Genomic DNA, 22,104 nt, shown 5'->3' with positions numbered 1-22,104 from the left:
TAATAAATAATTATCAGTAAACACTTTATTAATAATTAAAATAGCATAACTCCAAAAATAATTATTTCTCAATTTCATGTGAACATGGGAGTTAACCAATGTGCAAATTGTGCACCCAACTATCTTACTAAAAATCGAAAGGGTCCCTCTCTAACAACCACTGACTTACTATAAATCGTAAATCCCTCATTATCTGATCAAATCAACAATGCATTGCAATCATAGCCTGTTTAGGCACCTTTCTAAAATAGTAACCTTGAATTCCTGAAATAGTGACTTGCTATAAATAGTAAGTGAGCAAAACTAAGTCAAAAAAAGGCCAAAAACCTGAACATATACTAAGCTCTAATGGAGATTTCTCACTTATCTCCACCAAAAGGAGACCCTCTATCCAACTGCCTCAGCATATGAGGGCTAGTGATAAGCTAATCCAACAAACTCTAAAGGTCACTAAAATGGGGACATTACAGTCACAAAAGAACCCCATGTTGTGGTGGACTATGAATGAGCCTAGATCTTAGACTAGTACTCTAGTCATTTGTTTTCTATCCCAACTTTCTAGTTCTATTTTTGAGAGAAATAGGGCTACATAAAACTTCATCCAATCAATTAAAAGAAATAAGCCTCCGTCTAGGAGGGTAAAGAAGCCTTGTGGCTATACATAGTTCCTGGTGTCCCATTGATCACAACAGACTTACATACAACGAGAGCCCACCAGCGAGATGGGATATCCAAGCTAGAAGAACCAGCAAAGATTGATGATGTTGCTACATCAATAAGAAGAGTTACTATTCGTGCAAGATGATCTTGAGCCTTTGGGTACAGAAGCTCAAGTGATAAGGATATTGGTGAGGAGATTCAAGTTTGGGATGGTTAGACGCATCGGGATATAATCCATTGACTCATGACCCATGACTTGTTAGTATTACCATTTAGTATTTACTATTTTGTCAATGATATAAGATTTCCACAATCCCTGATTCTATAAAATAAATGTTGATAGATAACAACTCTTTGTATTCATTTGCATCCTTACGATGGATCATGGAGATTGATTTGAAAAGTTAATGAAAAAAACTTAAACACAATTCAATCCAAAAGCATTATCATATTTACTATTGTATTGATTTAAACATTGAATATTGTTGATTGTTACATCCCAAATTTTTGACCTAATATTAAACTTGTTCATAACCATTGTATTTAACGAGTTATTCTTTCATGATCATGTGAAATAGGTAGTTATTTATAAACGTTGTATTAACTGTTAATGAAGATGGTTGTTAACCAATAACTGTTATTAGGTGATTAGCAGTTTTTTGATTTAAAATAACGATTAATATGTTTTTATGAATTATTATCGAATTATTATTATGGCAGAAGTGTTTTTATGGGTGATTGCAGGAGAAGATGAAGAGAGGGGAAGCATTGTTAAATGGGATCATTGAAATGGGATGTTCACTTAAGTTCAGTCATCAGGATCGGAAGGTATGACCTTAAACTTCTTTGGAAAGGATGCAACGACCTGATCACAAGATACATTTTTGGGACCGCATGAGCTATTAAGAAAAATAATCTAAGAAAAACATAAAATAATCTAAATTAAAATATAATACATACCTCAAGAAATTTTTAATTGATCTTCATCATATTATTATAATAAATATTTACATACGTACATATAAATATAAAAATGAAATGGCACCAATAAACTATAATAACGTAATTTAATGATGTCACCCCATTGATATACTTACATGAACGTATATAAGAGTATATTATAATAATAAATGAAAATTATAATCTTTCCAACTCCTCTTTTCAACTTTTTATTTTATTCTTTCTTTCCCTCTCTTTTCATAATCGATTTATTACTTGGAAATTTGAATCGACTATAATCTTTTGTAACTGGTGGGAGCCAAGGAGTCATGTTTGCTCTCCATTTAAGGAAGGCGTGAGGGAGAGTCGGGATCACCATTTTCCTTGGTGCCCGAACTTCTTCCTACTTGCTACATATCAGATTTCTCTTGTTTCAACTCGACCTTGCATTAAAAACGTCTTGCAATCTGCCATTAAAAACGTCTTGCATCTGCCATTAAAAATATTTTGCAATCTGCCTTGAAATGTCTGCAATCCGCCATTCATTCTTCTACAATTTACCATTGTTATAAACCTTGTTCTGGTTGAGCAATTCCAACATAGCCAAGCAAGTAATTCTAGCTAAAATATTGAGGATGAGCATTGAAGAAAGCCAAGAGGAAGCCGATCAGATTCAAGTTTTCCAAAGAATACATTTCAAGTCATGATTTATTTTTCTATATTTTTGTTTGCATATTCCATTGTAGCCGGCTAAGCTTAGGAGTCTCTTTACTCTAAGACTGTAATTATATTATGAAATTTGTTGACTGCTCCATGAGAATTACAATGCGATTTCCCTTTTATTTTCATTGTATCCAAAACCATCTTTTAAAGAAGTCAACTAGTATCTCTTAAAAAGGAGTCTCAAGATGTGTAAAAGCCTTCATGAAATTACTGATAACAATAACAAGTCTTATGCAGTCTCAAATTTGATAAAAGATAATTAAGAGCAGATTGCTCATAGTCTTTCCAAAACACCTGGGATTCACCAGCAATACAGCCATGATATGGTGAAGAGGTGAAATAGGGCTGAGTGTTCATAATTTTAATACACCTAAGAATCACAGGCTGTGTAGCCAAGTATGGTGAAGAGGTGGAATAAATCTGCAAGAAAACAAAAGAGAAATCAGACAAGAATACCTCAAATGAAATATATCTAATAGCTCATGCTCATCTCTATAATGAATATTGTTGTCAAGTCGAGCGGTAGTGATTGAGTCGTTGAACCCATTGGAAATCCTTGGCCAAGGTAGTTTATAGGCATGTTTGCCATCTAAAGATCACTTGATGTCAGTAGCGCTAGTTATGTAAGCATGTTTGTTTCATAACTAAGCAGACATTCAAAACACCAAGATGCTCAGGTGGCTAGACTGAAGAACATCCCAAGCCCGATCTCGAGGTAGGGAGGGCCATTCTAATTTAATAGAATGTGTGGGGATAAGTATGGTCCGAGGTTGGGAGGTTAAGCCTATGTGAATGCTTCTCCTCTCACCAAAGTCCAGGCTTGCACAACCAGCTAAAGAATCCTCCAATGATGCTTATATGTTCCTTTCTTTTCTTGTTAAGCATTTATTTGTTAATCAATATAGTTATGATAGTTGTTAATCTAGTTATTTCAGTTGAACATGATTACAATTATGAAGAGTTAATCATTAATCTAGTTATTTCAATTAAATATGATTACACTTATTTTCTATTAATTGTTAATCAATATAGTTATGATAGTTAGTCATTAATCTATTTATTTCAGCTGATCATGAATTACAGTTATGAAAAGTTAATCGTTGATCTAGATTATAGTTATTTTCTCTTAAATGTTAAAAGTAGTTAATGTCATGTGAAAGAGAGTCAGTTATCTACTTATAAATGTTGGGAGTTTATAGTTAAAACCATCTATGATTTAGCTATAAAAATATGTTCATCACATATGGTATTAGAGCGTTGGGTTCAACATTGAACCTAGGGCACACTACCTTCCATGTAAACCTAAAAAAATTTAGAATGATTGTACAAGATGCAAGTACATAAAGCATTCCGCGAGAAGGCTCGACATCCCATTTTCCCTTATTTAATTAAAGACATGCCTATATACGATTATACTTGCTGCTCCATGCCCCAAGATAATGAAACTCTAAACCAGGCATTACAACAGATGAAGAAAGAAAGAGTCAAGTGGACCCCTACTAGTAAAGTAAAATATAGGAACAAGTTAACTCAAAACTGGAACGCTCGATAGGGCAACTCTCTTTTGCATTTTCACAGATCCTAGATGGTGTGGGATATGTACCAATCTGAGCCAAAACTAAATGCTGAAAAACAAGATTAAATATTCTGATGTAAACATCTTCAATAGAGGATTTTTTTGTAAATAAAGCTGCTATAAGCATAGCAGCAAAGTATTAAGTTAATTAAATAAATTTATTTCATATGTTTCATGGATTAGCAAGCTCTTTCCGTTGTGGAAATACTTAAACATGTATGAATTCAATAAATTGACACAAATTTTGTAAAATTAACAGGTGAAACCAATAAACAAATAAAATGAACAACAACGAGAATGTTGCAGATCCGGGCATAGTCCGTGAAAAGACTCAATCTTCTAATGACTTGTTACTTCAGATTTTACAAGACATGCAACTGAAGTTGGAAAACATGGAAAGAAGAATGAATGAGATAGCAGCCCAGATGGGGCATAATCACGAGGAAATACAATCATCACCTCCTCTTAGAACAAAGACATAAGTCTCTGGATATAACAAGAGAATCTCTTCACCCAAACAAACAGAAAAACAAAAGAAACAAGAGATAGTGGCTGATCTGTCAGCAGATATTAAAAAAATCAAACCACCCAAGTTTGGCGGTTCTGAGTCCAAGGAGGAAGCAGAAGCTTGGCTAACTGAAATGGAACAGTACTTTGAAATTAGAAACTATTATGAAACCTCAAAAGCAATTTGGGGAATATACCACTTTACTGGAGAAGCTGCAACCTGGTGGGGAAACACCAAAGTCGAGCAAAACATTAAAACCACTGAGATTACTTGAGAAAAGTTTGTAACCATTTTTAGAAATTGTTGGCTGCCCCAAACCTTTTATGACTAGAAACTTCTAGACTTTCAAAATTTGAAGCAAGGAGATATGACAGTACCTAAGTACTGGGAGAAATTTACCCGATTGTTTATGTACCACCATATCAGTAGGATACAACTCTGAAGGTGAGGAAATCCATTATGGATCTGAACAATAGAATAGAAGGAGCAGTTGATGTTCTCACTCCTCGAACTATGGAGGAAGCTCTAGAAAAGGTTGTTCAGCAAAAACAAAAAATCAAGAAAGACGACTCCATCCAGGACAATAAAGGGAAAACAAAATGGAATATAGAGGGTGCTGATTTTGGATCTCAGGAAAAACAATTTAAGGATTTCAAGTACAGCAAGCCAGAGTCAAAGGGAAATGGAGTTAAGGATGTTAAAAATAATTTTAGTTGAAATAAGAATAATAAGAGTAATGAAAGGAAGGGGCTACCTTCAGGATGTTACACTTGTGGAGGAGATCATTATGCTAATAAGTGCCCCATCAAACCCAATCAGCAATCAGCCACAACGACCACCTCTTCCATAACAACAACAAGTTTATCAGCAGAGAATCCATGCAGCCCTAGACAATAGGCAAGCAAAATAGCAAATAGGCCCAATTGAAACTCCGAGTAAGATCCACAGGAACCCTGTCTCCATTTTAATTGATACTGGAGCTTCTGAATGTTTTATATCACCTAGACTGTTAAGTAGATTTCCGAAGAGATCTAGTTTTATGGCAAAAACATGGACAGTCGAATATGCAAACCAATCAAGGGCTAAGGTAGAGCAGTCTCTATTTGAGGCTCAGGTTGCCTTTCCAAATTTTTCAACAGAATTGAACTTGTATGTAGCACTCCTTGGGTCTTACGACATTATCATAGACATTAATTGGCTCAGTGAGCATAAGGCCAAGGTGGATTGTCTTGCCAAAATCGTAAATTGTTTGGATGATCGAGGGAGGCCAACAAGCATTATAGGGATTAAACATGAAATTAAATCAAAACTGATATCTACCATGCAACTTAAGAAATATGGAAGAAAAGGTTGTGTGGTCTTTGCAGTCAGGGTTGAGGACATGAGAGAACTTAAAAGCACCACATATGGAGATGACTACATTTATGAAGATGGGGAAATCAGAGAAAAGTTAAAGGAATCTTTTGAAGAAAAATATCCTTATCTAAGGAATTATCAAGATGTGTTTCCTGAAGAACTCCTCGGTCTACCACCTTCCTAAGACTTTGATTTCGCCATAGATTTGATACTAGGAGCAGAACCCATTTCTTGGGCACCATATAGAATAACTACCACAGAATTGATGGAGTTGCAGATACAATTACAAGACATGTTAGACAAGAAATTGATCCAACCGATTGTTTCACCATGGGGAGCCTGGCACAAAGACTCATCCAACCTCCGACCAAGCAGAACAAGACAAGCTTGATGATCGCAATCGAGAGGCTGTTATGCTTCTTAAGCTCTCTACTATCAATGATCAGCTACTACAGATTCCTTCCGGCAAGTCAGCTATAGAAATCTAGAAATATCTGAAGGAGCTACATGAAACATCTTACAAGAGTCGGGTATTCTTTTCGAAGAATCAAAACGAGCACCAAGAAATGCACAAAATAATTTTGAAAAATTTATGCAATGATAATTTCAAACGAAATTATAAATTTTCAAAATAATAACGTATTAGGCTCTAATACCATGTTACAAGATTCAAGAATTGGCAGATTAATGGATTTCCGGATGATTGATTGATTAACAGAGGAACAAATGTGTTCCTTATAAAGAATTACAAGAATATTGTTTCTAAAAGAAACAACATAGATTGAAGACGAAATTAGAAACAAAACTAAAGACAGGATAGGAAACATTCCTATCTAGACTTAAAGACGGACTACAGACAAGTAGTTGACCATTATAGAAAGTATTTAACTAAAGAGATAATATCTTAATAGAGCCCCAGTGTTGTTTGTCAAGAAGGACGGAACAATGAGATTATGCATAGATTACAGAATGCTCAATAAGGTTACCATCAAGAATAGGTATTTACTTCCTAGAATTGATGACCTTTCTAATCAAATGAAGGGTGCGACAGTGTTTTCAAAAATTGATTTGAGGTCAGGATATCACCAGCTTCGTATCAAGGACGAAGACATTCATAAAATTGGTTTCAAAACTAGCTATGGATATTACGAATTAACAGTGTTGCCATTCGGGTTAACCAATGCACCAGCAACTTTAATGAACTTAATAAATAGCATATTTCAAGATTGCCTGGATAAGTTTGTGCTAGTCTTTATAGATGATATTCTAATCTACTCAAAGAATGAGGAAGAACATCAAAAACATTTGGAAACGATTTTACAAAGGTTAAGAGAACATAAATTATATGGAAAATTGTCTAAATGCGCCTTCTATCAAAAGGAAATTCAGTATTTAGGGCACGTTATATCAGCTCAGGGCATAGCAATAGATCTATCAAAAATTAAAGCAATTAAGGAATGGCCTATACCTAAAAATGTGTCAAAAGTTAGAGGTTTTACGAGATTAGCTAGATTTTATAAAAAAATTGTCAGGAACTTCTCTAAGATAGCTTATTCGATCACATCACTTCAGAGAAAAGGAAAGAAATTCATCTAGTCAAAAAAATCCCAATCAGCCTTTGAATATTTAAAAGAAAAGCTAATTACAACACCCATTCTAAAGGTATCTAATCCACAAAAGCAATTCGTAGTTATAACAAATGCATCAAGAAAAGGTTGAGGTGTGTAAATGTGGGATGAACAAGTAATTGCATATGAATCTAGGAAATTGAAAAATTATGCACAGAATTACGCACCTCACGATCTGGAATTAGCAACTATTGTACATGCTCTTCAGATGTGGAGACATTACTTGATTGGAAACCTTTTGAACTTCGATCCAATCATCACGGTCTAAAATATATCTTCACACAACCAAATCTAAATGCTAGACAAAGAAGATGGTTGGAATTTTTAGTAGACTATGAATTTGACATAAGTTATATTAAAGGAAAGGAAAACAAAGTGGTAGATGCCCTAAGTAGGAGAAGACACGTTTCTGCAATGGCTACTATAAACTTCAGATTAAAGGACTAGATTTTACAACATCTAGAACATGATGAGTTTTATGCAGAAATCAGCTTAGCTCTTATCAAGGACCCACAGGATTCTAAGTATTCGGAATTTAGTTTAGAAGAGGATGAATTGCTAAGATACCATAGCAGAATTTATGTACCCAACAACCCTGAACTCCAAAGAATGATTCCAGAAGAATCTCATTCAGCTCCATATTCAGGACACCCGAGGGTAACTAAAATGTTATCTAATATAAAACCCGTATATTTTTGAAAAGGAATGAAAAGGGAGATAAAAGAATTTGTCGTAGGTTGTTTAGAATGCCAGAGTAAAAGCAGAACATTGATACCCAACAAGTCTTTTGCACCCTAGTGAGGTATCCGAGTGGAAATGGCAGATAATTTCCATGGACTTTGTACAAGGGTTACCTATGACATAGAATCAACACAATACCATTCTGATAGTAGTTGATAGATTGACAAAAGTTGATCATTTTATACCAGCGAATCTAACTGATAGAGCACTAGAAATTGCTCATAAATTCATAAAGAAATTTTCAGATTGCATGGAATTCCAAAGAAAATTATTTCAAATAGGGATCCTAGATAACTTTTAGATTTTGGAAAACATTATTTTCAGCATTAAATACTAAACTAAACATCAGTTCAGCTTATCATCCTGAGACAGATGGTCAAACAAAAAGAGTACATCAGGTATTAGAAGATCTTCTGAGAGTATATTGTATGGATCAACAATACCAGTGGAAAACATACTTACCCTTGGTGGAATTTGCGTATAACAATTCCTATCAGTCCACCATTAAAATGGCTCCCTTTGAGGCTTTGTATGGCCACAAATGTAGAACTACTGTGAATTGGAATCACTTGGAAGACAAAATCATTGTTGGACCATAAATGCTCAAGGAAATGGAAGAACAGATAATCCAAATTTGTCAAAGATTGAAGCAAGCTAATGACAGAGAGAAAAGCTATGTAGATGCAACAAGAACACCTAGAGAATTCTCAATGGGGGAAAGGTACTATTAAGGGTAAAACCTCAGAAGAGTACTATCAAGTTTGGTAAGAATGTTAAGTTAGCCCCAAGGTATGTGGGACCCTTTAAAATACTCGAAGTTGTGAACCCAGTAGCTTACAGAATTGCTTTACCACCAGCCCTTGCCAGGATGCATGACGTCTTCCATGTGTCATATCTTAAGAAATACATTACCCGTCATGATCATATAATTGATTGGAAACTATTACAGGTGCGAGAACTAGGGGTGGTAGAGGTAGGACCACTCAGAATACTTGAGGTGTCTCAGCTACGCTTACGAAATCGGGAAGTGACACAATGCAAGGTCCAGTGGGATCAGTATGCAAAGGATAATGCCACATGGGAGGATTATCAAGAAAATTTCCAAAAATACCCTCAACTTTTCTCTTGGGGAGGAAACTGAACATTTCCTTTCTTTTCTTGAATAAAACTAATTAAGTATTGTTTAAAGTTTTGTTGAGGAAACTAAAAATTTCCTTTCTTTTCTTGAATAAAATTAATTAAGCATTGCTTAAGGTATTGTTGTGATATTCATCAGGGACGATGAAAAATCTAAAGGGGAGGGTATGTTATATCCCAAATTTTTGACCTAATTTTAAACTCGTTCATAACCATTGGATTTAACGAATTATTAGTTCATCATCATGTGAAATACGTAGTTATTTATAAACGTTGTATTAACTGTTAATGAAGATGGTCGTTAACCAATAACTGTTATTAGGTGATTAGCAGTTGTTTGATTTAAAATAACAATTAATATGTTTTTATGAATTATTATGGAATTATTATTATGGCAAAAGTGTTTTTATGGGTGATTGCAAGAGAAGATGAAGCGAGGGGAAGCATTGCTAAACAAGATCATTGGAATGGGATGTTCGCTTGAGTTGAGTCATCAAGATCTGCAAGTATGACCTTAAACTTCTTTGGAAAGGATGCAACGGCTTGATCACAGGATACATTTTTGGGACCGCATGAGCTATTAAGAAAAATAATCTAAGAAAAACATAAAATAATCTAAATTAAAATATAATACATACCTCACGAAATTTTTAATTGATCTTCAACGTATTATTATAATAAATACTTATATACGTACATATAAATATAAATAATGAAATGGCACCAATAAACTATAATAACGAAATTTAATGATGTCACCCCATTAATATACTTACATGAAAGTATATAACAATATATTATAATAATAAATGAAAACTATAATCTTTCCAACTCCTCTTTTCAACTTTTTATTTTATTCTTTCTTTCCCTCTCTTTTCATAATCAATTTATTACTTGGAAATTTGAATCAATTATAATATTTTGTAACTGGTGGGAGCCAAGGAGTCATGTTTGATTTCCATTTAAGGAAGCCGTGAGGGAGAGCCAGGATAACCATTTTCCTTGGTGCCCAAACTTCTTCCAACTTGCTACGTATCAGATTTCTCTTGTTTCAACTCCATCTTGCATTAAAAACGTCTTGCAATCTGCCATTAAAAACGTCTTGCATCTGCCATTAAAAACGTTTTGCAATCTCCCTTGAACTGTCTCCAATCCGCCATTGAGTCTTCTATAATTTACCATTGTTATAAACCTTGTTCTGATTGAGCGATTCCAACATAGCCGAGCAAGTAATTCCGGCTAAAATACTGAGGGTCAGCGTTGAAGAAAGCCAAGAGGAAACCGATTAGATTCAAGTTTTCCAAAGAATACATTTCAGGTCATGAGTTATTTTTCTATATTTTTGTTTGCATATTCCATTGTAGCCGGCTAAGCTTAAGAGTCTCTTTACTCTAAGACTGTAATTATATTATGTAATTTGCTGACTGCTCCCTGAGAATTATAATGAGATTTCCCTTTTATTTTCGTTGTATCCAAAACCATCTTTTAAAGAAGTCAAGTAGTATCTCTTAAAAAGGAGTCTCAAGATGTGTAAAAGCCTTCATAAAATTACTGATAACAATGACAAGCTCAAATTTGATAAAAGATAATTAAGAGCGGATTGCTCATAGTCTTTCCAAAACACCTGGGATTCACTGGCAATATAGACATGATATGGTGAAGAGGTGAAAAAGGGCTGAGTGTTCATAATTTTAATACACTTAGAATCACCAGCTGTGTAGCCAAGTATGGTGAAGAGGTGGAATAAATCTGCAAGAAAACAAAAGAGAAATCAGACAAGAATACCTCAAATGAAATATATCTAATAGCTCATGCTCATCTCTGTAATGAATATTGTTGTCAAGTCGAGCGGTGGTGATCGGGTCGTTGAACCCATCAGAAATCCTTGGCCAAGGTAATTTATAGGCATGTTTTTCATCTAAAGATCACTTGATGTCAGCAGCGTCAGTTATGTAAGCATGCTCATTTCAAAACTGAGCGGACATTCAAAACATCAAGATACTCAGGTGGCTGGACTGAAGAACATCTCAATCCTGATCCCAAGGTAGGGAGGGCCATTTTAATTTAATAGAATGTGGGGATAAGTATGGTCTAAGGTTGGGAGGTTAAGCCTATGTCAATGCTTCTCCTCTCACCAAAGTCGAGGCTTGCACAACCAGCTAAAGAATCCTACAATGATGCTTATATGTTTCTTTCTTTTCTTGTTAAGCGTTTACTTGTTGATCAATACAGCTATGATAGTTAGTCGTTGATATAGTTATTTCAGCTAAACATGATTACAATTATGAATAGTTAATCATTAATCTAGTTATTTCAATTGAATATGATTACAGTTATTTTCTATTAATTGTTAATCAATACAGTTACAATAGTTAGTCATTAATCTATTTATTTCAGCTGATCATGAATTACAATTATGAATAGTTAATCATTGATCTAGATTACAGTTATTTTTTGTTGAATGTTAAAAGTAGTTAATGTCATGTAAAAGGGATTCAGTTATCTATTTATAAATGTTGGGAGTTTATAGTTAAAACCATCTATGATTTCGATATGAATTTTTGTTTGTCACATTGATTGTAATCATGAATCGGCATTGTGAAATTTTGAAAATTCTTGTTTCAATGTTGATATTTTGATTTTCACTATTAAAAAATACTAGTAGTTAATAAAAAAGTTAGAAGTCGATGTCCAATACTCATTACAATCACTACAGTGTATTTACTCATTCCTTACAAATATTTTTACAACTAGTTTTTCAACTATAATATGTATTTACAACGTTTGCCAACATCAATGGTTGATCAAACATCCTACTATCATCTATTGACACTATAATCTTCTAATTGCCACTGTCCACATTTAAGTGTACGTGTACCAATGCAATCATGAAATGGGGTTTTGCTTTCATTATTTTCTTCCCTCTATCCAATATGGACACTAATACCAGGATTGGTAGAGGAGTTTTCACCTTTGTCAAGAGCATAGTTTAAAAAACCGGCAAAATATTGCCAATCTAGCGATGTTTCGCGTAGCAAATACCTTGACTAATATGACATGGTAAAAACCGGCAACGAAAAATTGCAAAAAATCGTGGCATTTGTTTCAAGATATATCGCGTTAAAAGCCAAAAAATCACAGAAGATATTGTTGCAAAGTTTCGGCGGGATATTTTAGGTTAAATATCGTGTTATAAGTTTCCAACTCTCATTTGTTTCGTTTAAAACCTAATTGATCATTTATCTGAGTTTGTTTGGTCTCCACAACATTGTTATTTGTTTGGACCCTCATTTGTTTGTGCATCATAGTGGTAGAGGATCGGTAGTTGACTTTCATTTGTCTAGACTCTAAATGTCCTGCATCGATTTGGACTATCTTTAACTTTTTTGGTAGCACTTCCCAAGTATGTATTATTTTACTATTTTGTAAATTGTTTTTAAATTTTAATATATTTTGTTGATAAGTTTTTTTAAACATTTAATTTATTTTATAGAAGTAAAGTCAAAATATAATATTTTTTTAATTTATTTTGGTAAATAATTAAAAACTAAAAATACAATAATAGTCTATTTTAATTTTTAAATTTCTTGTGAATTCACTATATTTTATTATTTTTTCAACATATTTATAATGCATTTTAATATATTTTAGTAGATTTATTATATATATTAATAGATTTATAATAGATTTTAATAAATTTTATTTTTCAAAAGTGTTAATAAATTTATAACAGTATTTTAATAAATTTATAGAATATTAAATTTGATTTATTGTAAATTTAAACACTTTCTAATTATAATTGGGTTTTTTTTTTTTGCTACGTTCATAAAGTCTACCTATTTCTTCACAAGATGGTGGGTGGCAGAGAAGACTGTTTATGTAAATATGGGATCTGAGGAGCAAACAAAGGACAAGTCCAGTGTATCTTTTGCCACAAGCATATGACTTTAGGTGTAAGCCAATTGAAATACCATCCTGCAAAGATTCCAAGCAATGATATTTCACCGTGTGATAAATGTCCATAGGAAGCTTCAAGAGATGCTTTGACAAGCCTTCAAGAATTTACACAAAATAAGGCAGCAAAAAAGAGCACATTCGAGGCCATGGCAGCCTCAATGGGGACTTTTAGTTCTACAAGATCACAAACAAGTGGAGAGGCTTTATATTGAAACTTGAACCTAATATGTATCCCTAATTGATATTAAAACTTGAACTTAATACATATTCAGAAGTTTTAGTTTCATAGAGTTTGACTTCTATATGCATTGAACGTATTTATAATCAAATGTTGCACATGTTTCCTGGTATATGATTCTATCACTGTGTTAATTTAATAAGTTTTAGTTGCTATAGATTATTGTTTAACTCAAAACTTTGATTAATATATGGTGGATATCTGAACTCATTATATGTTTTACAAATTTGGTGTGTGTATATGAGTTTTTAAGAAATTGTATATTTTCAAATGTTCGATAAAAGTGTCAACTTATTGCCGAATTTTTTGCTATTTTTTGCCAATTCTGATATTTTCAAAAAATTTGGGCTAGACGAGATATTGCCGAAACCGAATTTTTAAACTATGGTCAAGAGTGCACATCTGGAATAATATTGTTTGTCCACATGCTACTCCCTCTTTTGAATGCTGGCCCATTTGTCACTATAGCTCCCTTTGTCTAGCATGCATGGTAATAGCAGGGGTGATAATCAAGTTTTTAACTTTGCAAAGAGTGCTCATTTGCAATAATATTGTTTGTCCAAGTACAACTCATTGCTGGCCCATTCATCACTATTCCTCTGAGAATCCCATTTCAATAGCATCCTGTGGTAAGTTTAAAGATTGGCCCTTTGTAAGGTATCTCTGGCCTACAGTGTTTGCAGCTTCGTAAGATATAGAAGCTCTTGCAGTCCTTGATAGCTTTTTAATTGTGAATATTTTCTGTTGGTTTTAAGAATAAACAGGTCCTACAGCCCACTAAAACCAGAGATTACAGCTCCAAGTACTGTGCATTTCGCAACCTCCAAACAGGCCAAAAGTAATTATTTGATCAAAAAGTAGTAATCAATGACCCATCAGTTGTTTGGGTTTTATCATTTTATACAAACCTGCCTGAGCAGTCAGGTGGGTCTAACCCCTTGGCTCACATGTTCACCTTGATCAATGACTCTTTGTGGTTGGAGCATTCCAAAGTGCACTTGTCAAACAAAAATGGCAAGCTAAACACTTGGATCCACTGTGTGTAAACTGAATTTGTGGAAGCACTTCCAAAGTGACACCTTAATCCCACAAGTACACATTTAATAGAAACAAAGGAGAAAATGTGTTAAACACTTATATGAACTGCTATTTTATTGAGGAAGATGTTACACCACAGCATTAGAAGAATTATATTTCAAAACCAGGAAAACAAATACGAAAATCATGAATATTGCATGCCATCATTGCCAAATTAATGAATTATTTTGACATAATCCTACTACCAATGGAAATAACAGGCATCATATTGCATCTCAAAATACAGAGATTCACTTTAACTTTCAAGCTAAAACTCCTAATTTTTAAAGGTACAGCTACCAAAAAAAACATTTTCCACAGAAACCACCAAAAACAAAACACCTCTATGTCTCCAAGCAGCTTCCAAACAGCAGCAATATTTCCAAATAACTGAGAAGTAGCAAATGCAATCTCAGATGCTTCCTGCATTTCATATAAAATAATAGAAGTTAAAACTTAAAACCAGTATGAATTTCTTAATTGAAATTGAAGCTTTAACTTTGTTCCAAAAATCTTGGAAACAAATAAACTAATTTTTCACCTTTGTGAGATCTGCAGCCCATCCAAAAGCACCAATAGCTGTGCACTCCTTTGACATCCCAAGCAATCCAGAGGCAAGGCCATACTGTGCAGCGAGATTTTGGGGTGCACTTTCTACTGCAAGCCTAAAATGCTCAATAGCCTGAGACAGACTATGGTCATTAGCAACGCAAACCACAAATAACCCTTTGGGACAAATGCAATCGTAATTAATATGCAGCCCATTTTGGTACAGAATTGATTTTTAGTTGCAATATAAGATTTTATTTAGGATTTCAAAGATGGACGGTCATAAACAAAAATCAAAACTCAAGTGTGCGATAAAATATACACATGCAGAAACATGAGCCTGGGTCGGTGCATGGGTGGATGTGTTCATGGGTTGTTGCATGCCTGCATATTTGTGCAGACATGTGTTCATATGTGCACATTTCTGATACAAACAATAATAATCTGTTTTCAAACTATACAACATATACCAGATGTTAAGGTTCCCAACAATATAATTTGAATGCTATGGATTATTGGCTATCTCTAAACAACACTGCTACATAATTTTCTTGGTTATGTGTACCCAGTCTCACATTTTCACGAAAATTTCAAGCAGTTAACTGTAGAATTCATTAAATAGCATTTCCAACAAAAGAATATATATCAAGGAAAAGAGACACACTTTCTTATAAGAACCAAGTGATGAGAATATATTGCCACTCTCAATCAAAGAGAAAATGCGTAAATTGCCCTCAAGTGCAATAGCCCGTGCATATGCCTGTAGAATAAAGCAATATGAATTGATTTGCATGTTAAGTATTTGCACATGTTAAACAAAATAGCAGAAAATAACTAACCTTAACAGCTGCAGTAAGCATTCCATGTCGTTGGTATGCAAGGCCTAAAGCCTGAAATACAGAAGATTTTGAAAATCATATTGCATGGATTTACAATATACTTAAACCTGCAATGCTCGGCCGGTGATTAACATAAAAAATATTGCATAGCTCGTTTAACTTACTTCCCACAAGTCTGCACAAATTGGATAACCACGAATTGCATGCTGAAGGCTACCAACTGCATCTGACCATTTTTGTTGTTTCACCTGAAAAAGAAACATTTTTAAAAATATGAAGTCAAACAAAAGGATATTAAAAACCATAGCCATCAAGAACTCGATAGCTCAATGCTTATAATGACCTCTTCTAATTAAAAATTGAGAAGCAAATTGTATAATCATAATGTCAAAAAAATGGTGAACAAAGCTTGCAGAGATGCAATTACATATTCCAGTTTTCAGTGTGGCTCCTGTGGCCTTCTGGTTTGGAGGCATTCTTGCATGTTGTTGTGTTTCTTTAACTTAAGCATGAGATTGGTGACGGTGAACATACAGATAGTGCATGCAGTTTCCATTTCTGCTGGTCTGCTCAGCTGAGTATGTGAAGGTTAAAGCATAGAGCTGGGTCTTGCGTTTCCTCAATTGTTTCTCTACAATGATTTTCAAGGACTATAGGAAGGCTACAGTTCAAACTCACCCAAACACCAGCTTTCCAGTTTTGTTTTTCTTCCAATTAAAAATTGAGAAGCAAATTGTACAATCATAATGTCAAAAAATGGTGACCAAAGCTTGCAGAGATGCAATTACATATTCCAGTTTTCAGTGTGGCTCCTGTGGGCTTCTGGTTTGGAGGCATTCTTGCATGTTGTTGTGTTTCTTTAACTTGAGCATGAGATTGGTGACGGTGAACATACAGATAGTGCATGCAGTTTCCATTTCTGCTGGTCTGCTCAGCTGAGTATGTGAAGGTTAAAGCATAGAGCTGGGTCTTGCATTTCCTCAATTGTTTCTCTACAATGATTTTCAAGGACTATAGGAAGGCTACAGTTCAAACTCACCCAAACACCAGCTTTCCCTTTTCAAAAACTAACAAAATTCTACAAATCAAGCTAATGGACATTACATTATTGGAGGAGGGAGTTCCTGTAACAGGACAAACCACAAATATACTATTAGAAATTGGAACTTCAGCCCAGCTATCTACCTCTAGTAGACAGAATACTTAAAAGTTGACTCAGGCATAAGGATAACTAAAGAAGGTGATTTAAATTGAGAGAAAAACGGTTTTTGCACCACCTGTCAATTATCATGAATGGGAATTTAAATGTCACCCCCCACTTCAACATGATTAATAGTTCAATATGGAGCAGAGAGATGGTACATCAATGTTTCACAACAGGCTTCTGGTAAGGTTGGATGTTCAAAGAGGCACAGGAATCTAAAGATGGTTGACTGTGTTGTCAATGAAACAGCTCCAAAAGTGATAACCCTGAAGGGTAAAGCAGAAAACCAAATCCATTGGTGATCAGTTCTGGGGAAGACAGCTATTTTATCAAGGATTTCCCAGCTGGAATGGATATCTTGACGTTGGTTGGGAATCTCAATAAGACTCTGACAGGTGTCAAAAAAGGCACACATAACAATGTCACCAAAATGTTAAATCTATCTTACAAGGTGGAATAGCCTTCAAAACATTGTAAAATTAGTAACACATAGTTGCTAATAATCTTCTTATGCAGATGTCTTTGGAAGCTCGTAACACCTGGACTAATCATGTGGGTGATAAAGGCTGTATGAGGACCATTCCCTTGAGTTATGGAGGTCAAATAGAAAGGATGACGTGCCTCTTAACAATGTCAGCACAGAATGATTGCTTGTAGAATGCTCCATCAAGGATGTACATTCCATTCAAGAACACATGCTACATAAGTAGCTTGTTCTTTAACTGTCTTTATCTGGTTTGATCCCTATATCTGTGGAAAATAACTATACCAAACTTTAGGTAGGAGCCCATAAAATATCAACAAGATTTTTAATCTGTCATTAACTTGTTGGGCAGCTCTGATGGTGGTACGGGTGATCCTATTTCATTTTTATTTATGAATTTAGGCCAAGTAGTCTGAATAGTATGACTACCTTGATTTATCAAATTTTTTAACTGGGTCACAATAGCTGTCAGAAGATTTCCAGATTAGTTAAGGTAATGCTTCAAACAAGACCTTGATTATCTTTGTAAGACCATGGTGACATGGATTTCCAGGTGAGGAGGGTTTCCTAGAAGTAAAAGTTGCCCCCTGGTATTGCCACTTATGACTACATTTCAAGTACCTTGTCATGTGAAACAATATATTAGCATTTTCCAGGGCCTTTTATAATGACAGGGACAGCCACAATATTCTTGTGATTTTGACATGCTAGAAACAAAGAAAACACCTAATATAATAGTAGCTGCTGATTTTAGGCCTCGACAAAGCACTTTAGACCTATAAAGATAAAAATAATAAAAATATGTTGCAGTTCCCGTGCATGAATAAATGTGAAGCATTTTATGTATATGCATATGTATAGGGTATAGGTATAGGTATAGGTATAGATATAGGTATAGGTGTAGGTATAGGTCATTGTGAGTGTAAATCTAAAATACCAGTGCATCTGAGAAATGCCCAGGTGTGGGTTTTGGTGCTTTCCAGTGCACCAGTGCTTTTGGATGCTGCATTGGTGTGCCCAGGAAGCATGCCTAGCCACTGTGGGTGTGCACAGGATGCTTCCAACTTTCCAAGCGCACCCAAACAGCACCTGGACATACCTAGATAGCACCCACGCTATTTTTGGACACCTAGTGACTTCAATGACTTAATATGCATGTGCCTAATTCATTTTTTTAATTCTATATTTGCTCCTTTTCACTCTTAAACCCTAAGACGGCCCTAAAAGAGGCCATTCATTGTTTATTTTTTTCATTTTGTTTGCAGCTGGGCTCTCTTCTAATTTGGTCTCCATTTTTGCATTTTGAAAGCAAGGTCAATATTTTTGAATCGTAGGGTGTCAAATAGCTTCTACAAACACTAAGCATCTAAGGTAAGCATTTGATCCCATTAATGAGATCTTTTACTAGTTTTTTTGAGATGAAGAATTTTTAGAGGTTCTTTTCCTTTTTTTTTAAAGAAATGAAGTAACAAGTTTAGCTATGGTTTTTTATACTTTTGTATCATATTTTGCACTTGTATGTTTGATGTTCATGGTTTATTTAAATATTTCTATTTTAGTTTTTTCATATTAGATTCATAGTTTGTATTGCACAAGAATGGCCACTATTGGTTGTCAAATTTATGTAGACACACAAAAAGATTATCACAAGTTTTAGGAGGTGGGTCATACATTTGGAAATGCAATGTATGTCATAGTAAACCATTCAGCAACTCATATTATCAGATCAAAGCTAATTTATGGGCCCTACTGGTAAAGGAATAGCAATGTGCAAAACAAGCAAAGATGGAAAAAGGATGAGCGATGCACAATTAGCAAGATTTATAAAAGAACAAGATGTTCATCGTTTAGTTAAAAAACAAAACAAGTTTTTATAGACCTTCATCCAGATAGAGCAACCTAAAATCGCTCATTGGTCATGTTGTATCCTCTAAACATCCATTCTTGCAAGTACATGTACCGGGAGAGGAAGAGGAAGAAGTAGAAGTTCTTACCTACAAAAGAGGTCAACTGGATCAAGCATTAAAAATGGAGGCAAGAGAGCTTGTCAATGAAGCAATTGCACATTGTGTTTATGCCAATGGTCTTCCTTTCAACTTGGTAAGATCACCATATTGGAAGGATCCTTAAAGCGTCAACTAATTACACTAGTCCTAGGGTTGAAAAGATGCGTACTATTCTTTTGCAAAAAGAAAAGATATATATAGACAAATATCTTCAGCTAATTAGAACTTCTTGGAAAACTTCCAATATAACTATTGTGTTGAATGGATGGAAAGATACAAGAAACCGGACATTGATTAACATGATTGCAATGTCCCCAAAAGGGACAATGTTTTTGAGGGCAGTTGATTGTGAAGGAGAAGTTAAGGATTCACAATTCATTTCCAGAATGCTCACTGAGGCAATACAAATGATGGGTAGTGAGAATGTGGTCTAGGTGATCTCAAATAATACCAAAAATTGCAGGCGTGTGGGTGCTTTGGTGGAGTTTGGATATGACCACATTCTTTGGACACCATGCACTGTACACTCTCAACTTGGTTATGCAACAAATTGGCACTCAAATAGACTGGGTGAAGTAAATATACTAAGAGGGAGAGGAGATACAAATGTTTGCAACAAGCCACCACGTCACAATCCATATTCAGATCATTCTCCAAGTTGGAGTTGTTGAACGTAAATTTAAAATTGTAATTAGTTAGTTTCATATATTTATTTAATTTAAATAAATTTTATATTCATATTCAATTTTCAAATTGTTACTTGCATATAACTTTGCTTAATATTTATCGTCACCTGTTAATTTTCTTAGATTGTTAAGACCTGATTTGCATCTCTTACTATTATTATGGGACGACTCCTCAAGGTGCAAGAGGCATTGAGCCAAATGGTTATTTCTAGCCAATGGTGTATATAGAAGGCCTCAAATTTAGAGACAACCCAAACAGTCAAGGCTTTGGTCTTGGATGACAGTTGGTGGGCTCATGTGCGATTTGTATTGGATTTCATCAAGCCTATCATGACTATGCTACACTTTGCTAATACATATTCACCTTGCTTGGGGTTTGTGTACGATGGCATGGACACCATGGTAGAAAAGGTAAAGCTTTCCATAGAAGCACATGAGAATGACTCCACAGAATGTGAAGCCTTATGCAATGTGGAAGCAATCATTCATCATCATTGGGAGAAGATGACTACCCCATTGCACCTCCTTGCATATGTCTTATCTCCAAGGTGTTGTAGCCAGGAACTACATGCTATGTCAGGTATAGTTGCACAATATGCAGATGAAGTTACTGCTGGGTGCTGCAATGCATTTGCAAGACTCTTCCCATATGATGAAATGCACAAAAAGGTGAGGCTAGAATTTGGCTTATTTGCTTCGGGATCAAAACTTACTCCATATGCAATAAAGGACCAAAATGGCATGGGAGCTATCACATGGTGGTACATGTATGGTCAACCATTCAAGCATCAACAACCTATTACAATCAAGATCCTCTCACATTTTTTATCCTTTTTTGTTCAACAATTGTATTCTTCAATTTAGTGTTTAACATTCTATAATTTGCTTTTCATTTGTACATAACATTCGATAATTTGCTTTTCATTTGTATGTTTAATTTTATGAACACTACCCAGGTTGCAAGTTCTTTTGTTGTTGAATGGAATTGGAGTACATACATACTCCTATATCCATTTAGTGAAGTGCAACCGTTTGGGCTTAAAGAAAGATAAGGACTTGGTTTATATACATACCAACTTGCATCTTTTGTCATGTAAGGAGGACGGATACAAGGAAGGGTCAACCAAGCTTTGGGATATAGGCCCCTGCTTGTACAAACTTGGATGCAACATTTCAGGATCTTACTATAATCACAGATGATGATGTTGATAGCATCATGGCAAATGCATCTAACACAAGTGGAACCATGTTTGGTTCAAAGGAACTTGCAAGTCATGCAGCAAATGGAGATGATGAGAATGTAATTTTTTTGAGAATCCTTATGATTCTGAATTACTAAATTTGATTATTGAATCTTAAGTCTTGACTCTTGATTGCTCAACATTGAATCATGAACTAAATTTTGACTTTGTAATTCAAATTGCATCCGAATCTTGAACTTGAGTAATTTACTAATTAGTTATTTCAACTTGAATATTTGTCACTTTGTGTTTGTGAAGTTTGTAGTTGAACTACCAATAGTGAAGTATCATGCTATGGAATGATTTTTTTTTTTTTATTTCTTGCATTTCTTTGAATATATAAATTATAGCATATACATAGACACACCCAAAATAAATTAAAAACATGCATCCACACATCAGGACCCTGCACCAGCATTAGCATTAGGTAACTTAGGTGTAAATGTAATGTCCCCTTTTGGAACTTGACTTAATTTAGCTTATGTTTCCTGATTAGAGTTTCGATTGTAATGTTCCTAATAGGATTAGCCATTCATCTCATTAGATTTAAGTTAT

General features: G+C 34.6%; 1 protein-coding gene across 3 annotated transcripts in view; it reads right to left on the bottom strand.

Moving 5' to 3' along the window:
- LOC149529210 (Tetratricopeptide repeat (TPR)-like superfamily protein) overlaps positions 1–22,104 on the bottom strand; it is a 185,194-nt gene that overhangs the window by 64,205 nt on the left and 98,885 nt on the right. For 2 of the 3 annotated variants that reach the window (XM_089811601.1, XM_089811602.1), the window contains exons 10-14: positions 16,093–16,176; positions 15,929–15,979; positions 15,754–15,849; positions 15,082–15,222; positions 14,883–14,963 (exon numbers count right to left, since the gene is read on the bottom strand). In XM_089811601.1, coding sequence (XP_089667727.1) covers positions 14,883–14,963; positions 15,082–15,222; positions 15,754–15,849; positions 15,929–15,979; positions 16,093–16,176 — 453 coding nt within the window. The remainder of the gene's footprint in view (positions 1–14,882; positions 14,964–15,081; positions 15,223–15,753; positions 15,850–15,928; positions 15,980–16,092; positions 16,177–22,104) is intronic. The other variant, XM_089811603.1, reaches the window with a different exon arrangement.

Source organism: Cupressus sempervirens, chromosome 11 (assembly GCF_028749045.1).
Source record: "Cupressus sempervirens isolate cs-2001-9-10 chromosome 11, ASM2874904v1, whole genome shotgun sequence".
NCBI lineage: Eukaryota > Viridiplantae > Streptophyta > Pinopsida > Cupressales > Cupressaceae > Cupressus > Cupressus sempervirens.
Note: the sequence above shows the minus strand (reverse complement) of the source record. Positions and strands in the feature narration are given on the sequence as shown.